Source organism: Cyprinus carpio, unplaced genomic scaffold (assembly GCF_018340385.1).
Source record: "Cyprinus carpio isolate SPL01 unplaced genomic scaffold, ASM1834038v1 S000001247, whole genome shotgun sequence".
Taxonomy (NCBI): Eukaryota; Metazoa; Chordata; class Actinopteri; order Cypriniformes; family Cyprinidae; genus Cyprinus; species Cyprinus carpio.
Window position 1 is genome coordinate 298 of NW_024873963.1, and position 21,149 is coordinate 21,446.

The following is a 21,149-nucleotide window of genomic DNA, read 5'->3' on the forward strand; positions in this document are numbered from 1 at the left end:
TTAACACAATAATATATATTACTGTGTGTTTGTATATATATATATACATATATACAATTATTAGGCATATTTGATAAATGGAATAGAGTTAATGTACATTCACACCAAGATGAAAGCTAAAACTAAAAAATTTCGTTTATTTTACATGAACAAATTTCAAGGCAACATAAGGTTGGCAGGTAATGACATCATTTTCTGTTTTAAGCAAATTATCTATGGGGAGTGTGATTCTCAAATGCCTATTATACACTCTTGACAACTGCCTTTTAACAAGCCTTAAAGTCTGAAATCACTTACCATGTGGAGGCTCCCAGTAAAACCTCCCAATAATGGCAGCCACTGTCGATGAAGACGTTGCCAGCAGCACCGTAGGATCCAGTTCCGCTGAAGCGTTCTGGAGTGTGACTCTTCTTCAGGGAGCTTTCATCCTTCTCCATGGTCAGACAGTCATTGGAAAGGCGCAGCTTCTTGTGGGCTGTTTTGGGGTCCAGTTTGAAAGGCTGACCTGAGGAGCAGAGAGGACAGAGATGGGTGAGATACATCAGGGACATGTAATAAGATGAGTTTGGTGACCTGAGAGAAACCCTCACTGGTCTGCTGGAATTTGTGCAATTTGTTAAATGTCAGATTGAGTTCTTCTGGTTAATTAGGAGATGAGCGGTTGTGATAAAAGGCACAGTGTGTATGTGTGTAAGAGTTAAAGACAGAGAGAACCAAATGCTAAATGAAGTCTGCTACGTATATGATTTGAGTTTTATATTTCTTGAAAAGCAGAGGTGACCTCGCAGACCCGACATTTAACTATGGCATGTCTAAATCTTCCTATCCCTGGCATAATGACTGACAATGGAGGAAAACAATCAGCTGCGCTCCGTCCCTGCCCACAAACCAATCATCTCAACCCAGAGTGAGGTTTACTGTGCCCAGATATGAAAGGTTCTGGCAATGTGCTGCTGGAAGCCAATTACATTAACACGCTCTTGTCTTTGAACTGCTTATCGCTGAAAGCGCAGCCATTCTCAACACTTGTGCAGTCATGCAATTTTACAAGCATGTGTTTTGAGGGCACTGGGAAAAAAGCGATGCAGCAATCTCACACACCACACACACACACACACACACACACACACACACACACACACACACACACACACACACACACACACACACACACACAAAGCTACAATCGAGAATCCCATGAAATGCTTATTGCCCCTACTAAAAAACTGATGAACCGTTCAAGACAAACAGGTGTAAAATGGCATAATTGTGCCGTGCAGGTGTCAGAATAAAGGTCTTTATTGTGCTGTTTTTATTTAAAAACAGGAAATTAAAAAGCATACTTTTATAAACCTAACTACAAGAAATAATGTTGAATATTATGATTGTTTTCTGCAGAATATTTATTTATGTTAATGAAAGCATGTAGTATGTAGTCAGAAATATAAAAAACATAGCAATTCACATAATAAGGTACCTCAAAGTTAAAAGTTAAAAGACCAGAGAAATATATAGATCTCTTGTGTATAGAAAATACATACTTTACATATCGGAGCTGAGAAAGCAAAAAATGAGCAGTGCTGAGTGAGAGAACAACTAGATTTATTACAGCTGCTGTAGACCTGTCACATATATTCAAAAGGTTTATTTGTAAAGCACTAAAATGTGCATTTCACAGTGACAAGAACATAATGTGTAGTGCCAGCTGTGATCATGACATAAAAAAAGAACTGCAGTGTCTTTCAGAACAGCAAATAAGATGATTTTCAGTTCAGAAGGGAATTTAGTGAAATACAAAATATTAGGCAACTTATATGTTCAATGGGTAAATGAGCCAATTCATGTACATGGTTATATACTTGATCTGGTTTTATCTTGTGGTTTCCCTATCTCTGGTTTTCAAATCGGTGATTAAAGTTTCTCAGACCATAGACCTGTTGTTTTAGTGTTGATCTATCATGTCATATCACTGCACCTGTTAGACCTGTAAAATGGTCTTAGGTTTATCCTCTCCGGCCTCTGCTGAAGCCTTTTCTGCTGCTTTTTGTTAAGCTTGTCAGATGTTTCCTATTGAACATCTAGCAAACACAGTAGACATTGATAAACTACTAAATGTATTTAAGTCTCTGTGTACCAATGTGCTTGATACTGTTGCTCCTCTGAGACTTAAACATCCCGAGAAAAAAAATAAATTTGAGCCATGGATGATCAATAACACTCACTATCTAAGACGAGCTTGCAGAGGAGCAGAGTGCAGATGGAAAAAGTATAATCTACTACAGGTGTCTTATGAAATACTACAGGAGTCTTTAATATCATACCAGAAAGCTGCAAAGTCTTGCTATTTCTCTGAGATAATTGCTAAAAATTCTAATAATTGCTGTTTCTTTTTTATTATTTTTAATTATTTTTTTAATTGAGTACTACTACCTCCTGTCTTGAGATTGTCCTCTCTGTGTGAACATTCTGAGTTTTCTTTGTTGACAAAATGATTAGAAAGTGATTAGACAGTCTATATTACCCTCATCTGTTGATCCAGCTGATCCTGTTATGGCCACCAGGTTTTTAATCCTCTTTTGAACCAATTACCATCTCTTGTTTAAAGGGGTCATATGATGCTGCTAAAAATAACATTATTTTGTGTATTTGGGTGTAATGAAATTGTGTTTATGCGGTTCGATTTTTCACAAGGCTCATCTCTCTGAAAAGTGAGGTATGCTGTGATTGCTAGCTATCCAGCGCGTTGTTATTGGGCCGAATGCCTCAAGCGTGAGACGGAAATGTCCTTAACATATTCATTCATTCATTAGACTTTATTGTCCACCTTAGTGGAAAATTTGTCTTCGACTTCTCCGAACAGAAATACATCAATGACACCACATTTAAAAACTTACATTAAAATACACACAGTTAAGAGTACAACACTACCACCATCAACATACAACAACAGAAAATGGAAAGCAGCGCAGCTGATTAAGATAAGATAGGTTTCGGTCTACAAAAAACACATTTTTAAAAAAACTATTTCAGTTTAGATTAAGTTCCTGTATGGCATGGGGAATAAAAGATCTCTTATAGATGTTCCGGCTCGCCCTTGGGACCCTGAATCTACGGCCAGATGGAAGCAATTCAAACTCTGAGTTTAGTGGGTGTAGGGTGTCTGTTGATATCTGTCGGGCCTTCCTGAGTACCGCCTTATCAAATACATCCCCAAGCTGCCTTTGTGACTTGCCAATCACCTTCCCTGCCGTATTAACAATTTTAGAAAGCTTGTTTTTATCTTTCACATTCAGGTTACCATACCAAGCTGTTATATTAAACTGTAAAATACTTTCTACAAGGCCCCTATATGCCATCTCAAGAATATGCTGACTGACCCTGAAACTCCTCAGTTTTCTAATTAAAAAAATTCGCTGATTAGCTCTCTTAAAAATACTCTCTGAGTTAACATTAAAGCTTAAAGTACGATCAATGATTGTACCCAGGTACTTAAAATTTTCAACTACTTCCACAGGCCGGCTGTCAAGTACAACAGGGTTGATGTTACTGGCCCCTCTTTGTTTTCGTTTGTATTATAAGTTCTTTTGTTTTAGTCACGTTAATTTCCAATTTAACAGTCTGACACCAATCCTGCAATAAAGTGACTTGGCTAAAATAAGCTTCCTCATGTGCTGCATTATTTTCTGTGAGAAGTCCTACCAAGGCCATGTCATCAGAATATTTAAGTAAACTAACATTGGTGCTGTGCACAGTCATATCATTTATATAAATTGAAAACAACAAAGGTGACAACACACAGCCTTGTGGTGCTCCAGTGTTTATAACAAGCTCATCTGAGTAGACCCCATTCATTAAGACTCTCTGAGGGCGGTCAGTTAAGAAACTTCTAATCCAGTGAATGAGCCCACCATTCACATTCATCCTATGAAGTTGTTCTAAAAGAATGTCAGTTTGCATAGTATTAAAAGCAGAAGTAAAATCAATAAAAAGAACCTGAGCAAGTGACTTTGGTTGTTGCAAATGTTTAGCTATTTGATTTACAAGAGTAAGAGTTGCATCCTCTGTGCCCCTGTGTGACCTATAGGCAAATTGAAGGGGGTCAAGTTGATTCCCAACAGAAGACATAAGATGGGTACTGACCACTCTCTCCATACACTTAGCTAAGAGTGGAGTGAGTGCCACTGGTCTAAAGTCTCCAAGGGCTATAGCCTTAGAGACTTTAGGCACAGGTATTATTGTGGATTTCTTCCATGAATTTGGACAAACCCCACAATTCAGTTTGGTTTGAAACAGCTGAGTGAGAACCCCTTTAAGCTGCTGAGAACATACCTTTAACACCCTTCCTTGGAGGCCATCAGGCCCAGGTGCTTTGTTTGGTCTAATTTTAGAGAGACTCATGGCTACTTCTTCTTCAGAAAGCTGTATATGTTCATAGCTACCAATCTGATCACAGGTAATACTACAGCCTATTTTTGGGTCTCTCACATCATATCTTCCATAGAAGATGTTTAAATCATTAACAAATTTACCACAATCTGCCACGTTTATACTTCGTTTTTTCCTTCCCTACCCATTATTGTGTTTAATCCCTGCCATGCTTGTTTTGCATTGCCTGTACAGAATCTTTGTTCAACCTTATTCTTAAAATCTATTTTTGCTGTAAAAACCTTGCGTTTAAATTCCTTCTCTTTCTCCTTTACTACATCATTTTTCTCCTCTCAAAAATGCAGCCCTTTTCTCATTCAGACACGTTTTAAGATCCTTTGAGAGGCCATGGCTTGTTATTACTAAAACACCTGAACTTTCTTAGAGGAGATAACAGTCTCTTCACAAAACTTAATATAGCATGTGATTGTGTCTGTTAATTCGTGATAATCAGAGCATGTGTCAAAAAAACATGCGCCAATCCGTAGAGTCAAAACAATCTCTGAGCTCCTCCTCCCCATCCTCAGTCCATTGACTTACAGTTTTCAGGAGTGGTTTTTCACGCCTTACTTTCTGTCTGTATGTTGGAAGGAGATGAATGACGTTATGATCTGACTTACCAAGAGGAGGACGACTCACTGCTTTATATGCGTCTGGGATGTTACCGAAGCATTGGTCCAGTATGCGAGTAGAGCGAGTGGGCGTGGTGACATACTGCTGCAGAGTGGGTAGATGAGGTGACAGCTGACATGTGTTGAAATCCCCCAAAATAAAAACCGGCTGATCTGCCGATCGGGAGAGAGCAGCATTGAAGCTTTCAGTTATCATTTCTGCAGCTTCTTTGTTATTAGGTCCTGGAACATAGACAAGGATGATGGTAATTTGCCCGAACTCCCGCGGAAGATAAAATGGCCTGATAGATACAGACAGCAGTTCATAGTCTCTGGTGCACACTCTCTTGAGCACTTTAAATTGTGATGCCCAGGCGCTGTCAATAAACATGCAGAGTCCTCCCCCGATGGATTTTTGAGATGACACCTTATCATGTCAATGCATGTGCTGTCCTTGTGAAGCCACGTCTCTGTGAAACAAAGCAAATTACTCCTCCTAAAATCCTCATCAAACCGGAGGCATGTTGTGATCTCATCCAGTTTATTATTTAATGATCTGACGTTTGACAGAGTTATGATGGGAAGCGGGGTGTCTGTTTCCTCGCCTTCTCAGCCTGTTACGAACGCCTCCCCTCGAGCCTCTTTTCTTCCTTTTCCTGCCCTGGGCTTTCCAATGAGGTATTGCTGATACATGACTTAAGTCCACAGGCACAGCTTCACTCCGTAGGGCAAGAAGAAAATCCCTCGAATATGTAATCACTGGCCACGTTCGTATCTGGTGTTTACTTCCCTCCTTGTTCCCGGCTAGGGCAAAGTTCTCTCTTATGACAGCATATAGAATAAATAAGATCACCACTGCGCGCAAGTAATCCATTTCCATGTTGATTGACTCAAGGACATTAACAAAACATAAGTGAACACACAATTAACACGGAAAATTCACAGAACAAACAAACGAACGAAGAAGCACTGGGTCAGCAGCCGTGCCGCGCCCTCACAGAACATCAGCTGATATTGTGATATTATATTGTGAAGCCTTGTCCGGCCGGAGCGATGAGACAAAAACATAAAACCCATTATAAACACCACTTATTTATCAAATTTTAGACCGATTTCTAATTGACCTTTTATAGCTAAGATTCCTGACAAAACAGTGCTACTGCAGTTATAGAGCTTCCTTGATGCAAATATTATCCTTGATAAATTTCAGTCTAGTTTTAAGATGAACCACAGTACTGAATCTGCACTCTTAAGAGTTTGAATGCCATTCTTCTATCTGTTGACTCCAGAGACTCAGTCATTTTAATGCTCTTAGACTTGAGTGCAGCATTTGATACTGTTGATCATACCATTCTATTGTCACATCTTGAACATTATGTGGGCATCTGTGGAAATGCCCTCAGTTGGTTTAAATCTTTTCTTACTGACAGGAACTTTTCAGTTGGCATTGGAGGCTCTGTCTTCTCCATAGCCCTTTTTTCGATGTGGTGTTAGTTGGTTTTAATTTTTTTCCCCAATTCTGTTTTCATTATGTATGTTACCTCAAGGTTCGATTCTTAGAAGGCAAGGAGTGTCTTTTCATTTGTATGCGGATGACACTCAAAATTTATCTGCCTTTTAAGCACACTGACAAGAACTTGCTTGCGTGTCTAAATGACACAAGATCCCGGATGTCATCAAATTTTCTACACCTTAATGCGAGTAAAATTGAAGCAATTGTGTTTGGGCCCTCTGTGGGGCAAGGAAAAGCATGGTTAACGTTGGAAATATGCACTCTTATATCAAACCAACTGTCAAAAGTCTGGGAATTACTCTGGACTCTTCTTTTAAGTTTGATCAACACATTAACACAGAAGTTAATTCAAGCTTTTTTTCATCTGAAACTTCTGTCTAGAGTAAAGCCTTTTCTGTCCCCCAAAGATCTTGAAAGAGTCACACTTGCTTTTGTTTTATTTTGTTTGTTGTATTGTTGTTATTTTTTTTTTGGAATTTCCCAGTCCTCTATTACAAGGTTACAAATGGTTTAAAAACACTGCAGCCAGATTTCTTACGTGAGTCCGCAAACGTCAACATTGCCTGCAATTGCTTCTTGCTCTTTTTTGGTTGGTGGTACATTTTATAGTTGATTTCAAAATATTGATGTTTGTTTTTAAATCTCTAAATGGTCTTGCACCCTCGTGCCTCTCTGAACTTTCAAATCTGAACACATCAGGCAGGTGTCTATGGTCCACAAACAGTTACTCTCTAGTGCAGCCTCGAACATGACTGAAGTCAAGAGGGGATTGTGCGTTTGCCGTTGTTGGACCTTGGCTCTGGAATAGTCTTCCTTTTTATCTGAGATCCCGGTCCTCTGTACATGAGTTTAAATCGAAGTTAAAGTCTTATCTTCTGGCCTCTGGTCTTGTTGCTTTCTTTCTCTTTTTTATTTTGTATCTTAGTTTTACACTCTGTAAAGCACAGTGCTCAACTCCTGTTGTGTTTATTTGTGCTATATAAATAAATGAAATTAAACTGAATGAATGAAATTATAATACAACTTATACTACTTCTGCTACTACTACTAATATAAACACACAACAATATATATTATTGTGTTTTATTAGTAGCATTAGTATTATTAGTACTATAAGTTGTCTAATATATATTTCACCAAATTCCCTTCCATTTATATAGTACATAAAACATTATTTGCTGTATTGAATTAATATTATTGGTTATATTTAATTCTTTGAATTATACTATTATAATGTTAATATTAGGGTATGTAAACTTTTGAATGGAGTCATTTTTATAAATTCAGTTATTATTTTGTCTTGTGGAGTATATGTATACATCTGTTATGTGAAATAGCTTATTCAGGAGAGTACTAAATAAAAAATAACATGCAATTTTCATGATCCCTCTCAATTATTAACAGTTTGCAAAAGGGGTATGTTAACTTATGAGCACAACTGTTTGTATATATATACACATTTATACAGTACAAAGTGTATTTTTCTATCAGCTCTCCCTAACCATGCCCATAAACCTACCCATCACACAAAACTTTCTGCATTTTCAGACTTTAAAAAAATACCCAGATTAGTATGTTCAAAAACCATTTAGTTTACGGGGACAAAACCATATTTACGTTGTAATACCCATTCTATTACACACATTAGTGTCCTCATAAAGTAGAAAACACACACACACACACACACACACACACACACACACACACACACACACACACACACACACACACACACACACACACACACACACACACACACACACACACACACACACACACACACAGGCTGGTCTCCACAATGTCAAAAATTTCAGGTTTTCAATCCTTGTGGGGACATTCGGTTCCCACATTGTAGCATAAACAAGTACACACACACAAATCTAATGTATGTTTTTTTTAAGATGATGGTGAGGTGAGGTTATGTTTTTGTTTTGGATGTTGTTCTTGGGCTGGGCTGCTATAGTGTGCTTTCTGCAGGAGAGGGCCAACCGCTGACAGCTTGAGCGATGTCTACACTGTGCAGGATGAGTAAATATTATTCTGAGATCTTTTAACAACAAGTAAACATGGCTGCCCTTGGGGCTGCTTGTCATGTGATATTTCTCATATTGGCTTTATGTACGGTCACCAGCCATGGCAGTGCTGATTAAACAGGAGAGACCTCCTATAGCAACACAGTGTGACTCTACACACACACACACACACACACACACACACACACACACACACACACACACACACACACACACACACACACACACACACACACACACACACACACACACACACACACACACACACACACACACACACACACACACAGGGGCTTATTTAGTGGTGCTGTCATTCAAAATTCTACCTTCACAGGGCAGAGTAAATATGACATTAAAGCTAGTCACCTAGAAAAAGAAAACTTGAGCTGTCACTTGTTATTTCTCATAATGAAGAAAGCTATTACCAAAATGTTATATTTTGCTTAAAATATCCTGCATTTCTCAAAGGTCATATGACAATGTTTTACTTGCTATGGATGGAAGAATAGAAGAAGGATTTTAGGAGGTCTAGTGAATGACACAGATGAGGCTCAAAATTACATCACATTACTTTAGCTAAATTTTGTTTCATACATCTTTACTTCTTAAGTTTATAAGACATCTTGGATCTCTAGAGTGAGCTGAGGTCGGATTTGCAAAATTTTGGTAAAATTTAAATGCAAAATATAGTATATTGTCAGTAGTATAGCGATGTATGAGGCACAGCTCATAAAGTAATCATTTTCAAACCAAGCAGCTTTCTTTTGGTTACAACTTGAACCTTTGCAAAATCTGTTTGGGGAAATATTTTGGCCTCACACAAAATTCCCATTTGCATGGATTCCTACTGAAAAGACCAGATTTTTTTCCACAAAATTTGCCAAAAAATGGTTAATGTGGCCACATCTTACGTCTTAACCTTTTTAAGGTTTATCTGGCTATTTCAACAATACAAATGGAAGAGTGGCACTGAATTCCAACATTTACATTGATAATTTTTATCAATGTAATAACAAATACTTTTTGGGGCCACTTTATAATCCATAAACAAATCTTTTGTGCTACAGCCGGATGATACCATATCAAAAGACAAACAGTGCAAAAATATCATAAAAAATCTTCAAAATGCACAGAGACCAAAATAGGGACTTGCTTAAATAAAGAACAATCAGTGTGGATTAATGACATATACTCTGATTAACAATGCAACCAAAGCAGAAGAGAGAAAACTAGAAGAAAGAGGATCCATTTGAGGAATAAAATATAGATCAGTGGGAATGAAAGGCAGTGATTTGGCTTGATGTGTATGGCTGAGTGTCTAGACTTGAGTTTGTGCTCAGACTCCTGCTGCTGCCTGTATTATGGATCTCAGCAATGCCTTTTGAACATTATCTCATCCAAAATTTCAGCTGGAGAAACTAAACTTTGATTTCAGCACAACCTGCAAAGAGCCATTTGATGTCTTCCCGTTCCTGCTCTGTAAGCCTGGCTGCACTTCAGGCACACAGTCACGTACAGCCTGACGATGGACTGGGGGATGGAGGAGCAGGAGCAGGGATGGAAAATAAAGAGGAAGGGTGGCCACGGTGGACAGACTGCACACAAACACACACACACACTCACACACACACACACACACACACACACACACACACACACACACACACACACACACACACACACACACACACACACACACACACAGTGCTCTGCATCCTGTTCTGTTGTATTCACTTAAGTGAATAAAATTATATTTAAAAAAAAAAAAAAGTATTGGTAAACCTTTATTTTAAGGTGTCCTTGTTACACGTTAAATTTACTTACTATTATAATAACAATAATTTATGCATAATTACATGCAAGTTACCCTAAGCCAAACCCTAGCCATATAGTAAGTACATGTAGTTAATTAATATTACTCAGTATAAATACACTGTAACAAGGACACCTGCCACAAAATGAAGTGTAACCAAAAAATTTATAAACTGTGTAGTCCATGATATGTACTGTTAATGTGATATATACTATATAGTAAATCTCAATTGCATAATTTTTATTTTTGTCACAAAATGTAACTACATGTAACCCTGGAGCACAAAATCAGTCATAAGTAGCACGGGTCTATTTGTAGCAATAGCCAAGAATACATTGTATGGGTCAAAATAACCGATTTTTCTTTTATGCCAAAAATCATTAGGATATTCAATAAAGATCATGCTCCTTGAAGATATTTTGTAAAATTCCTACCGTAAATATTTCAAAACTTAATTTTTGATTAATAATATGCACTTCTAAGAACTTGGAGTACTTTTAATGTGATTTTCTCAATATTTAGATTTTTGTTTTGCACCCCTTAAGACTATGAAGGTATGAAGATATTAAGATATAAACATTAACATCATGGTTTTCTGTAAAGGTGCTTTGAAACAATGTGTATTGTCATATAAATTTAACTTGACTTTAATATAAAATTAACTTGACTTGATATTACATTTTTTATATATGTCATACCACATACCACACAGCTCATTTGCTTCATTAATTTAAAATTAATTAAATAAAACATTAGAAATGTAGCATTTGAGGCTAAAGGGATGCTGCTCTTTGGCCCCTGTACATTTCACTATTGAGTGCCCTGTGATACGATCACTTCTGCATCTTCTCTGCCTTTGCAAATTACAGTCACCACTCAAATGCTGCTGAGAAATTAACTGTAGATGATAAAGCGTGAGCGCTAGGATTCAACTGGGGGTTGAACACACTCTCACTCTGGATTCCTGAATCAAACAGGAAGTGATTATGTAAATGTCTTTAAATAGCAATTCTCTTGAGACGGGGGAAGTGTTTGGACTTTCACCGTCGAGTAAGCACGGTGAGTACGTGTGTGCTGGAGAAAACGTAATTCAGAGAATCAGTGAATCAGTTTCCTGTTTTATATGGTCACATGGGCAGATGCCACAGCTGTGGCAAATGACAGTGGATTCTTTGACTATGCAAGGGTTAAAATGTCTTCTCCGGTGAATACTATATACAGCAGCCTTAAACGTCCTACTTTGAATGCCAATGTTACCGTAGTTCAAAGAGAGAAAGTTATACCTTGGATAATTTCCCCAAAGCACTAAGAATAACAGTAGTGCTTCATCTCCATAGCATTTTTCCCAATAGCAGCGTTATCTAAGCAGCACATACACTACTGTTCAAAAGTTTGGGATTTTTTTTTAAAGAAAATTGGATAGTTTTCTAAGAGGCACATAAACTTTAAAGTTTGGGATTTTTTTTTAAAGAAAATTATTAGAAATGAATACTTTTATTCAGCAAGGGCACATTAAATTAATCAGAAGTGACATTAAAGACATTTATAATGTCACATAATTTTTTTGAATTTTTCTTTTGTGGAATATCAGCATATTAGAATGATTTCTTAAGGATCATGTGACACTGAAGACCGGAGTAATGATAATTCTGCTTTAACATGACAGTAATAACAGTTGAATAGAAAACGGAAAATGGTTATTTTAAATTGTAATAATATTTCATAATATTAGATGTTTAAATAATATTACGATCTTATACGCAACATTACAGATAATTACTAGTAGTATGTTCTTCTCTCTGGGTGTCCCAAAAACATCTTAAAGGGCTTGCATTTTGAGTCTAAATATCAGCAAACTTTCAGCAGCATACTGTATATACGCTCCCCTACATTTTTGTAGGCAAGGCTTCCACAGCACAACACAGCTAAAACACCGCAGCTCTGTGTGTGTCTGGGAGAAAATGGCATTTAATGGCACTGCTGTCTAAAACAGCATTATTACAGTAACAAAAAAGACAGGTGAGGGTGAATGATGGAAAGCGAGATAGATACTCCTGCCGCATTCTCACAGAAGCTTGAGGAACCCTGAGAAAACACAGGACTGAGAGGAAGGAAAGGACTATGAAAAAAAAAAGACAGGTGAGGGTGTTTGTTGGAGACATTCCTGGATTTCTCTCTCAAACTCCTCCACAAGGCCGCAGAGAGACTCTGATGCAATAACCCATTTCAATGCTGTCAGTTGGTACGCTTCATCTTGATTGAGTTCTTTGCTGTGAGAAGGCTGGGTAACGTCTGACAGCTTAGGTGAGGGACCCGGGCTTTCCCAGAACCCCCCCCCCACTCTCTACACACACACACACACACACACCAAACCAACTGATGGTTCTCATTATTTGCATGCTCGGGTGCCTGTCACAGATGGAACGCTGATAAAGGTATTGAGCGGTAGAGTATGACAGAGCTGCTGCATTTACACTGATGTACGAGCACCATATCTATAGGAATCAGGGAATTATAAAACCTAAGAGAGGAGTAGACAGGTGCGTTAATAGATTTAGGCAAGGTAAGGTAAGTTTATTTATATAGAAAATACTAGTAGGCAATGGTAACCCAAAGTGCTTTACATAAAAGAAGGGCAAAATAATCATGAAGAAGAGAATAATAACAATAAATAATAAAACAAGTAATTTTAAAAATATAGTTCAGTGGCAATTTTAAAACATTGGAAATGATTCTGCAAAAAATTGGACGTATTTAAAATGAATTTAAAAACAGTTGTAAAATAGAAAATGATTTTACATAGAATATAGTAGAATATATAAAAATACAGTGCAATCAATTCGGACATACATACATTGCCTATTCAACAAATGCACAGCTAAACAGAAGAGTTTTGAGTATAGATTTAAATGTGACTAATGTTTTAGCACATCTGATCTCTTCTGGAAGCTGATTCCAACTTCGCAGGCTGCATAGTAACTACTGGCGGACTCCCCCCTTGTTTTGTGTGAACCCTTGGTATTTCTAACTGATTTCGATCCTAATGATCTGAGTGGTCTGTTAGGTTTATATTCAGTGAACATATCTGCAATATATTCTTGGTCCTAGAGTCATTGAGTGATTTATAAGCGAGTACAAAGTACTTTAAAATCAATCCTAAATGTAACTGGAAGCCCAGTGTAAGAACCTGAGGACTGGTGTGATATGCTCAGGTACTTTCTGTGGTTCCTAGTCAGAGAATCCTGCAGCAGCAGCGTTCTGGATGAGTGCAGCTGTCTAATAGTCTTTTGGGAAGGCCGATTGAGGAGACCATTACAATAGTCCACCCCTGCTGGTGATAAAGGCATGAACAAGTTTCTCTAAGTCTTGACTGGAAACAAAACATCCTAATTCTTGCAATGTTTTTAGATGATAGTATGCTGATTTAGTTACTGCTTTGACATGACTACTGAAACTAAGGTCTGTCTCAGAATCACACCAAGATTCCTGGACTTGATTTTTGGTCGTTTGCGATGCGCTAGAGTGAAGGTATGTATTCCAGCTTGAAAACTTCATCTTTGTTTCCAAATGCAATGGATTTCAGTTTTTCCTTGTTGCAGCTGAGAGAGAGGATGCTGGCACATCCAACTATTAATTTCCATCAATGCATTGGCGGAGAGGTGGGGAGTCACGGGCTGTAAAGGTCATTTGGAGATAAGGCTAGGTAAATCTGGGTATCATCAGCATAGCTGTGAGATAGGTAATTTGGTTCTCTTTCTCATTATCTGACTTAGTGGGACATATACAGGCTAAACAAGAGCGGTGCCAGAATTGAGCCTTGTGGGACTCCGCATGTCATGGACGTCCACTTAGACTTATGCTCCCCTAGACTCATAATAACCTCTCCTTCTAAGTATGACCTGAACCATTTGAGTACCATCCCAAGCCCACGACCCAGTTTCCAGTCTCTCTAGTAGTATGTTATGATCGATCGACAGTGTCAAAACGCAGCACTGAGATCTAGCAATGCCAGCACTGATATTTGCCAGAGTCAGAATTTAAGCGAATATCATTTATTATCTTAATGAGCGCTGTCTCTGTGCTGTGATGCAGTCGAAAACCAGTTGAAAATTGTCCAGGTATCCATTTTGAGTTTAAGTATTTGTTCAGCTGATTAAAACAACCTTTTCTATAATTTTGCCTATAAAAAGGAAGATTAGATATTGGTCTATAATTTAAGCCAGGAATGGTGTTATCAAGATGCTCTTTTTTTCAGGAGGGCTTTACAACTGCAGTTTTCAGGGAGTTGGAAATGTCCCAGAGAAAGAAGTGAGGCGTTCACCACTTCTAGAGATCTGCTTCTAAACAGTTAAGCACACTTTTGAAAAAGATGTGGGAGGTAATGTATCCAAGATCGCAGGTTGACGATTTTAGGTGCTGCACTATTTCTTCCAAAATTTTGCTATCAATTGCTTCAAAATAAGACATAGTATCTTTTGATATTGCGTCAGATCTGTCGACCTCTGCATTACTTGAGGATGTGCTAATTGCCTTCCTGATATTAATGATCTTCTCTCAGAAAGAAGGGAAGCAAACTCATTACATTTGGTAACTGAGAAGGCATTTCACTGGGAATCTGACTTGGGGGGTTTGTCCAGTCTCTCCAGCAGTGGCAAAAAGAGTGCAGAGTGTTGTTTAAGTTACTGTTTATAAGGTTTGAGGAAGAAATTCTGTCTAGCTGTGGCTAGTTTCACATTAAAAGCATGAAGGCTGTCTTTATAAAATGCTATAGTGAGATTTCAATTTAGTCTTCCGCCACATCATAAACTTTCTGCATTGTCTTTTCATAGTCTGAATTGCTGTTGATCTTCTTCAAACTGATTTCTGTCTGTTTGTTTTCTTACTGACTATTATTGGAGCAATATCATCAATAACATTCTTAACTTTTGAGTTAAAGGAATCAAGGAGAATATCAACAGAGTCTGCAGAAATGCTTGGTGTTAGAGATATAGCCTCATAAACCGCACACTAGTGTTATCGTTAAATATACTCCTTCTGACAAGACGAATCTAGATTCATTAGTATGAGATCAATATATCAAAGAAAATACAGAAGTGATCAGATGATTATAAGTCGTAATAACAATGGATGAAATGTTTAGACCCCTACTGATGATTAAATCTAAGTGTGTCCTTGCTTTGTGTGTGGGTCCATGCATGCTGAATCAGGTCAAAAGTGTTTAGAACGTTATCATTTCTTTTGTAATTTTTGTTCATTATCTATATGAATATTAAAATCGATCCTGCAATAGCAAAACAGTCAAACTCTGAAATCATTGATAGCATTTCTGTGACCTCTTCAACAAAAGGCTGGAAATTATTTTGGGAGACCTGTAAATAATGATAAACAGAATGCGTGGAGCACCTTTCAGCACAATCCTAGATATTCAAAAAGGCAAGTACTGACCAAATGGCATTTGGCGGTGGGCTTCTTTAAGCTAGAGCAGCTACACTCCACCTCTCCTAACAGTCCTGCAGACACTCATGAGAGTAAAAGTTAGGAGGGGCTGCTTCATTGAGGACTGTTGCACTGCTGCTTGTCTTCTAGCCATGTTTCATTTAGAAACATAAAAATCAGGTGTTTATTGGTTATAAAGTCATTGATTAGAAATGATTTATTTTTAGTGGCCGAATGTTTAAAAATGCCAACTTGATGGCAATACTTTGTCTTTATATCAATCTTAGTTTGATGCATTATAGGTCGCCCAGATTGATGAGTTTGCCCTTGAGCTTGAAAGAAGACCTTAGACTTTCTATCGCATTGATAAAACTGAAATATATAGAAAGCTACAGACACGCTGGGTTCCGCTTGTTCTGTAAACATTTGTGAATGTTGCTGCTATTATAAGCAGGGGACCGACACATATCACTGAGCTGCTATGGTTGTTGCGGTTACCAGCGATGGAGGTTTGGGCCTGGCGTTGTGTGGCGGTCGGGAGCTCTCACAGGGAGCAGGGCCCTGAGCTTTGGTGGTTGGGGGGCCGCCCGTTTTTTGGTGACTGGGGCTTGCAGTGGGTGAGAAGAGTTTAGTCCCAGCATACACCAATTCCTCCATTTTCTGTGAGAAAGCACAGGGTGGAGATGCTGGAGAGAGGGATAATGTCCCGGTGAGAGGGGCTGTGTCTCTGGTGTTTCCAGTGACTGTGATATCATTGTCCTGGCTTCCCTGGCTGTTTTCGTCGATCATCAGTATTGTTACATCTGGTCTGTCTGTGAGGAGCTCTGTGGGCAGGGCTCGGCGGGATGTCCATCAAGTGCTTGTTGTGGCTGGATGGTGTTATCAGTGTCCTTGTGGGATATGTCCACCACATGATGACGGACCTGGTGTGTGTGTGTTGAATGAATTGACATACTCTGCTGAAGGATGGCGTAAGCAGAGAAGTGTCCTTAAGCACACTCTAGCTCAAGGTTTGTTGGTGGAGTGCATCCGGTTTAAACAGTTGTCTATGGCCCCAGTACAGATTGAAGTTGTCGATGAAATTTACTCCTTTTATATTGCAAGATCTTTGTAGCCATGTGTTCAGCCCAAGCAACCCGTGAAAAGAAAACATATTTGTTTCCCCTTGCTGGAAGTGGTCCACTGATGACAGCTGAACTTTGAGTCTTGAGGGTGTTTCCAAAGAGTTCACTGAAGTCCTTCTTAGGGTTTCTGACTGCTCTTCGAATATCATTTCTTCCCCACATGGATGATGGTTAGTTGCAGTCTTGTGTAGCTTCATCAGAAGAATGTTCTGAAGTTCCTTGTTCACATCAGAAACCGTTTGCTTGAGGAAGGCAGCATGTTGTTGTAGTCCTGCTACCGTGTTTTCTGATAATAGAGTCTACTATCAGAGTCCTGGGCTCCGGCTGCGCTCTGAGCTGGATGCGTAATCTGCTTTCGACCTTGGCGCCTGTTAGTAACAGTGTTAGCTGCTGGCCTGATCCGATACATGTTTAATCACATTGGGGATTCCTCCCCCGCATTCATTAATGCTTCAAATCTGTTCTCAAGATGTATAGGGGTGGCAGAATACCAGTATTCACAAGACTTGTAATAGTTGAATCTGGGGTAGAAGGATGCTACAGCAGCTTATCCTGAGAAGCTTCGTGACAATCTGATGTCTTGTGTTGTTCCTTTTAGGGTTAAGCTCCCTGTTTGTGCCATCGATTGGTGTGGCGATCAGTTTAAAACTGTTCCTCTACACTTCCGGTATATTCAGTGAGATTCAGAAGATTCATGGGACTCACCGGCTGTATGCTGAGAGGGTCCATGGCTGACGGTCTGCTGAGTGTTCCGCCTGTTTTGGAAGTCAGCAAGTAACTGTTCAAGAACCACAATCCTTTGTAGAAGTTTGCAGCAGTTTATGCAACAAGTATATTCAACAGGAGGCATTTTCTCTCTCTCTTCTGTTTGAATGCAGGCAGTTGTTTTTCCGTCTCCAGATGGCGCTGCTGGCAGTGGGAGGCAAAGTCTTCTTTTGTAGTATAATTCCAGTCCCAAAGAGTTTTAGTTTTAGTGTTTGTGCCAAAATCTGTTGTTTGAGCACTGTGATCTGCTGAAGTAAAAATCTTAGAAAAATCTGAGAAAAGTACAGAAGCCAAAGCAAAAGCGTAGAGCAGTAAGCTAGAGCGTCGACGGTAGCAAGCCGGAAGCATCAAAAATTTGCTTCACTGATGTACGAGCACCATATCTATAGGAATCAGGGTATAAAACCTAAGAGGAGTAGACGGGTGCGTTTGGCCATGTAACCGTTGGGGTCCAGGGCATATTTTCCATTTACAAATATTTCTGAATGAATTTGTTAAACAAATCATATAAAGTGCTTCATTCAGAAACAAGTCCCAGACCTGAGAACAGTTAGCATTTTTGTACTTTCAATGCCATTGTCCTGAAGTCAGTCTTTTTTTGTTTTTGAAAGTGTTTTTGGTTAAATTCCCGAAACAAGGTCTTTGGTTAAAACAAGCTCAAGATGTTATTCTACAACATATAAGGTCTTTGGTTAAAACAAGCTCAAGATGTTATTCTAGAATATATGATTAATGAATGATTAGTAATTTTTTTTTTTTTTTGTAGCTTTTATTTGTATTGAAAGCAAGCAACTAAACCCAGGAGAATACATGAATAATACCAGATTTGTAATTTTTTTACTATGTTTATGATGGTCACGAGTTAATTTGACCCTCAAATTTATGGTCAGTGGTTTTGTTTTAACTGTATAATATGTGTGGTATTTACATTTACACATTTGGCATTTAAAAATAATAGCATTTCTCATTAAAAAAATAATTGTTACAATGCTGCTTATAATAATATTCATATTTTTGAAAATGAAAAGAAAAAAAAAGGTAAAAAAAAAAAAAACGTTCTATTATTTGTTTTTTATTGTAATGTGTGAGAAGCATTAAGATAAAGTTTACTATTTTTGTTAGTTTTCATAGTGTGATTTTTGGTAAATAGTACTGAATCAAATTAGTGTCAATTTGAGCTGCAACATAGAAGTCCTACCCATTATTCAAACATAATACAAGGGTTCATTCTGCCGATTTTGATTTTAGGCTTCAAAATTCCTAACAGCTGTGTTCATTTGTGAGGATTAACTTGATGAACAAAATGTGTACGAAAAAAATCCAAAGGCTAATGGAAAAAATTCAAAGGTTTTTACTTGAGGGAGCCAGGGTGATGCAAACTTCTGGGCTGAACTACAAAAATATATCATCCCTGCAGCACTTTATATTTTTGAAGTGAATGTTGAGTAAATATTGCATAAAATAAATGTTAATTTTGGGAACATACTGCATACTGCTGTCAAGATACTGGCACCAGCTATTAAAAAAGCCATATCGATTGATGACTACCACGAGGTTTATAGATCCTTGAGGCCTGGACTTACTGTTGGTTTTGAGTCGAGCAGGTTCGCTGTTTCTGCTGCCTGCCTGGTTGATAGCCTTGACGAAAAAGATGTAACGGGTGCCACTCTGCAGGCCGTGGACTGTGTAGTGATTCTGCTTGATATTGGGCACGATCATCCAGCTATCTACAGAGTTATACAGACCTGCAAAGTAAGGGAGGCAGAGCATAACATCAATCACAGATTCAGCAGATTTTTTACAATCACTCTTAGTCAGGACTGTGCTAGCACTCATTATTAACATAGAAGAACAGTGCAATAATAACACATTGTGATTCCAAAAAGGGAATGGCACATATAAAGTTCATTATTCAAGGCATGCCTATTTCTGTTTGATGTGAAAACACATATAGCAAAGTTTGTTGGGGAGTCTGGGTGTTTTTGTCATGAGGAAAGATGATGCTCATTAATGTTTTTCATGATGAACCAGAATGTCCTCAGGAAACATCAGCGATGCCATTAAAACCACTGGTATTGCCACTCAAGGTCTGTCAAATGTGTGCCATACAAATGGCAAAAGCACTGCATAAGTACTTAAAAATGTAATGTAATAATTTTAAGAGCGTTATATCTATATCAGTTACAATAATATATCAACAACTGGCCACCCTGCTCTTCACATATATTCAATGCAATTAGAATTACAAATTCCAAAATATCAACAACTGGCCACCCTGCTCTTCACATATATTCAATGCAATTAGAATTACAAATTCCAAAAGATATGATGTAGTAAATATAACTTTTATATTAATAAGTCTCACCCAAATGCTATTCCTTTTCTCAAAAAAACAAACAAACAAGACAAAAAAAAAACAAAAAAAAAAACAAGACAAAACAATTTTATTTTGAGAAGAGAATTAGCCAGTAGGTGAGACAATTAAAATAAATATATACATTTTATATATATATATATTATATAAAATGGAATTACAATCATTTTTACATTTTATTAATTTTTTTATGTAAAAATACATATATTTTTAGCTGTGTTTTTTCATCTACTGTATTTGTTTTATTTATATATATATATATTATTTATAAATGTGGAATTACAATGTAGGGATGCTTCAGCCTAAAATAATAATAATATTAATAATATGTACAAAAAAGGCAATTTTGAGTAAATACTGTTTATATCAGTTAAATTAATACCACCATTATATTAGCCACTTGCTATCTTGCTTTCTAGATCAGTATCAGCCATTTCTTAAAAATCTGTTTATATCAGTTAAATTAATACCACCATTATCCCTTTCACAAGGACATCAACTGCAAAACCACACGTCTAAGGAATAAAGATGCCTTCTTATAAATGTAATTGCATATAACTTTAAGTATTCAAGTAAATAAAAAAGTGTAACATCTGATGACTGGATGAAAAAAAGCAAAGCTTATAAAGTATTAACTATTCAAATCCACCAACTGCATGTCTGTAATATTTTTTCATAAGCAAAAAAGTCATTTGGTCCCCGTCCAATCAAAAAGGCGTTTGATTGTTGTTGTTTGATGAAAGGAATTAGCTAGCAGACTACAATATGTGCTTACATTTTAAATTCTCTACTGTTGCTTGACATTCAAGGAGGACTTCAAAGAGGCGCAGATGAAGGTATGTGTCATTGGCTAAAAAGAAGGCAGGGTGAATAGGGATCCTAGACTCTGCATAAGTGAGTGTGTGTGTGTGTTGGCAGATGAAAGGGAGCTAAAACACAAAACTGGAACGGGGTTGCTCCCAATACTGTCGGCAAATCCCAAAACCCTTTTTTGCTTTTATTGGTGTGGTGTGTGTTTCCATGATGTGCATTGTTTTGTGTCATCAATGTCAAAG

The 21,149-nt window shown here is 37.8% G+C and overlaps 1 protein-coding gene across 1 annotated transcript; it reads right to left on the minus strand.

The window, feature by feature from the left end:
• Positions 1 to 284: 284 nt before the first annotated feature.
• LOC109081399 (probable E3 ubiquitin-protein ligase MID2) lies at positions 285 to 19,661 on the minus strand. Its single transcript, XM_042754020.1, has 2 exons — positions 19,304 to 19,661; positions 285 to 505 (listed from the first exon to the last, which is right to left on the minus strand). Exons 1-2 carry the CDS (start codon positions 19,563 to 19,565, stop codon positions 294 to 296), a joined length of 474 nt encoding a protein of 157 aa, XP_042609954.1. The 5' UTR covers positions 19,566 to 19,661; the 3' UTR covers positions 285 to 293.
• Positions 19,662 to 21,149: the final 1,488 nt, after the last annotated feature.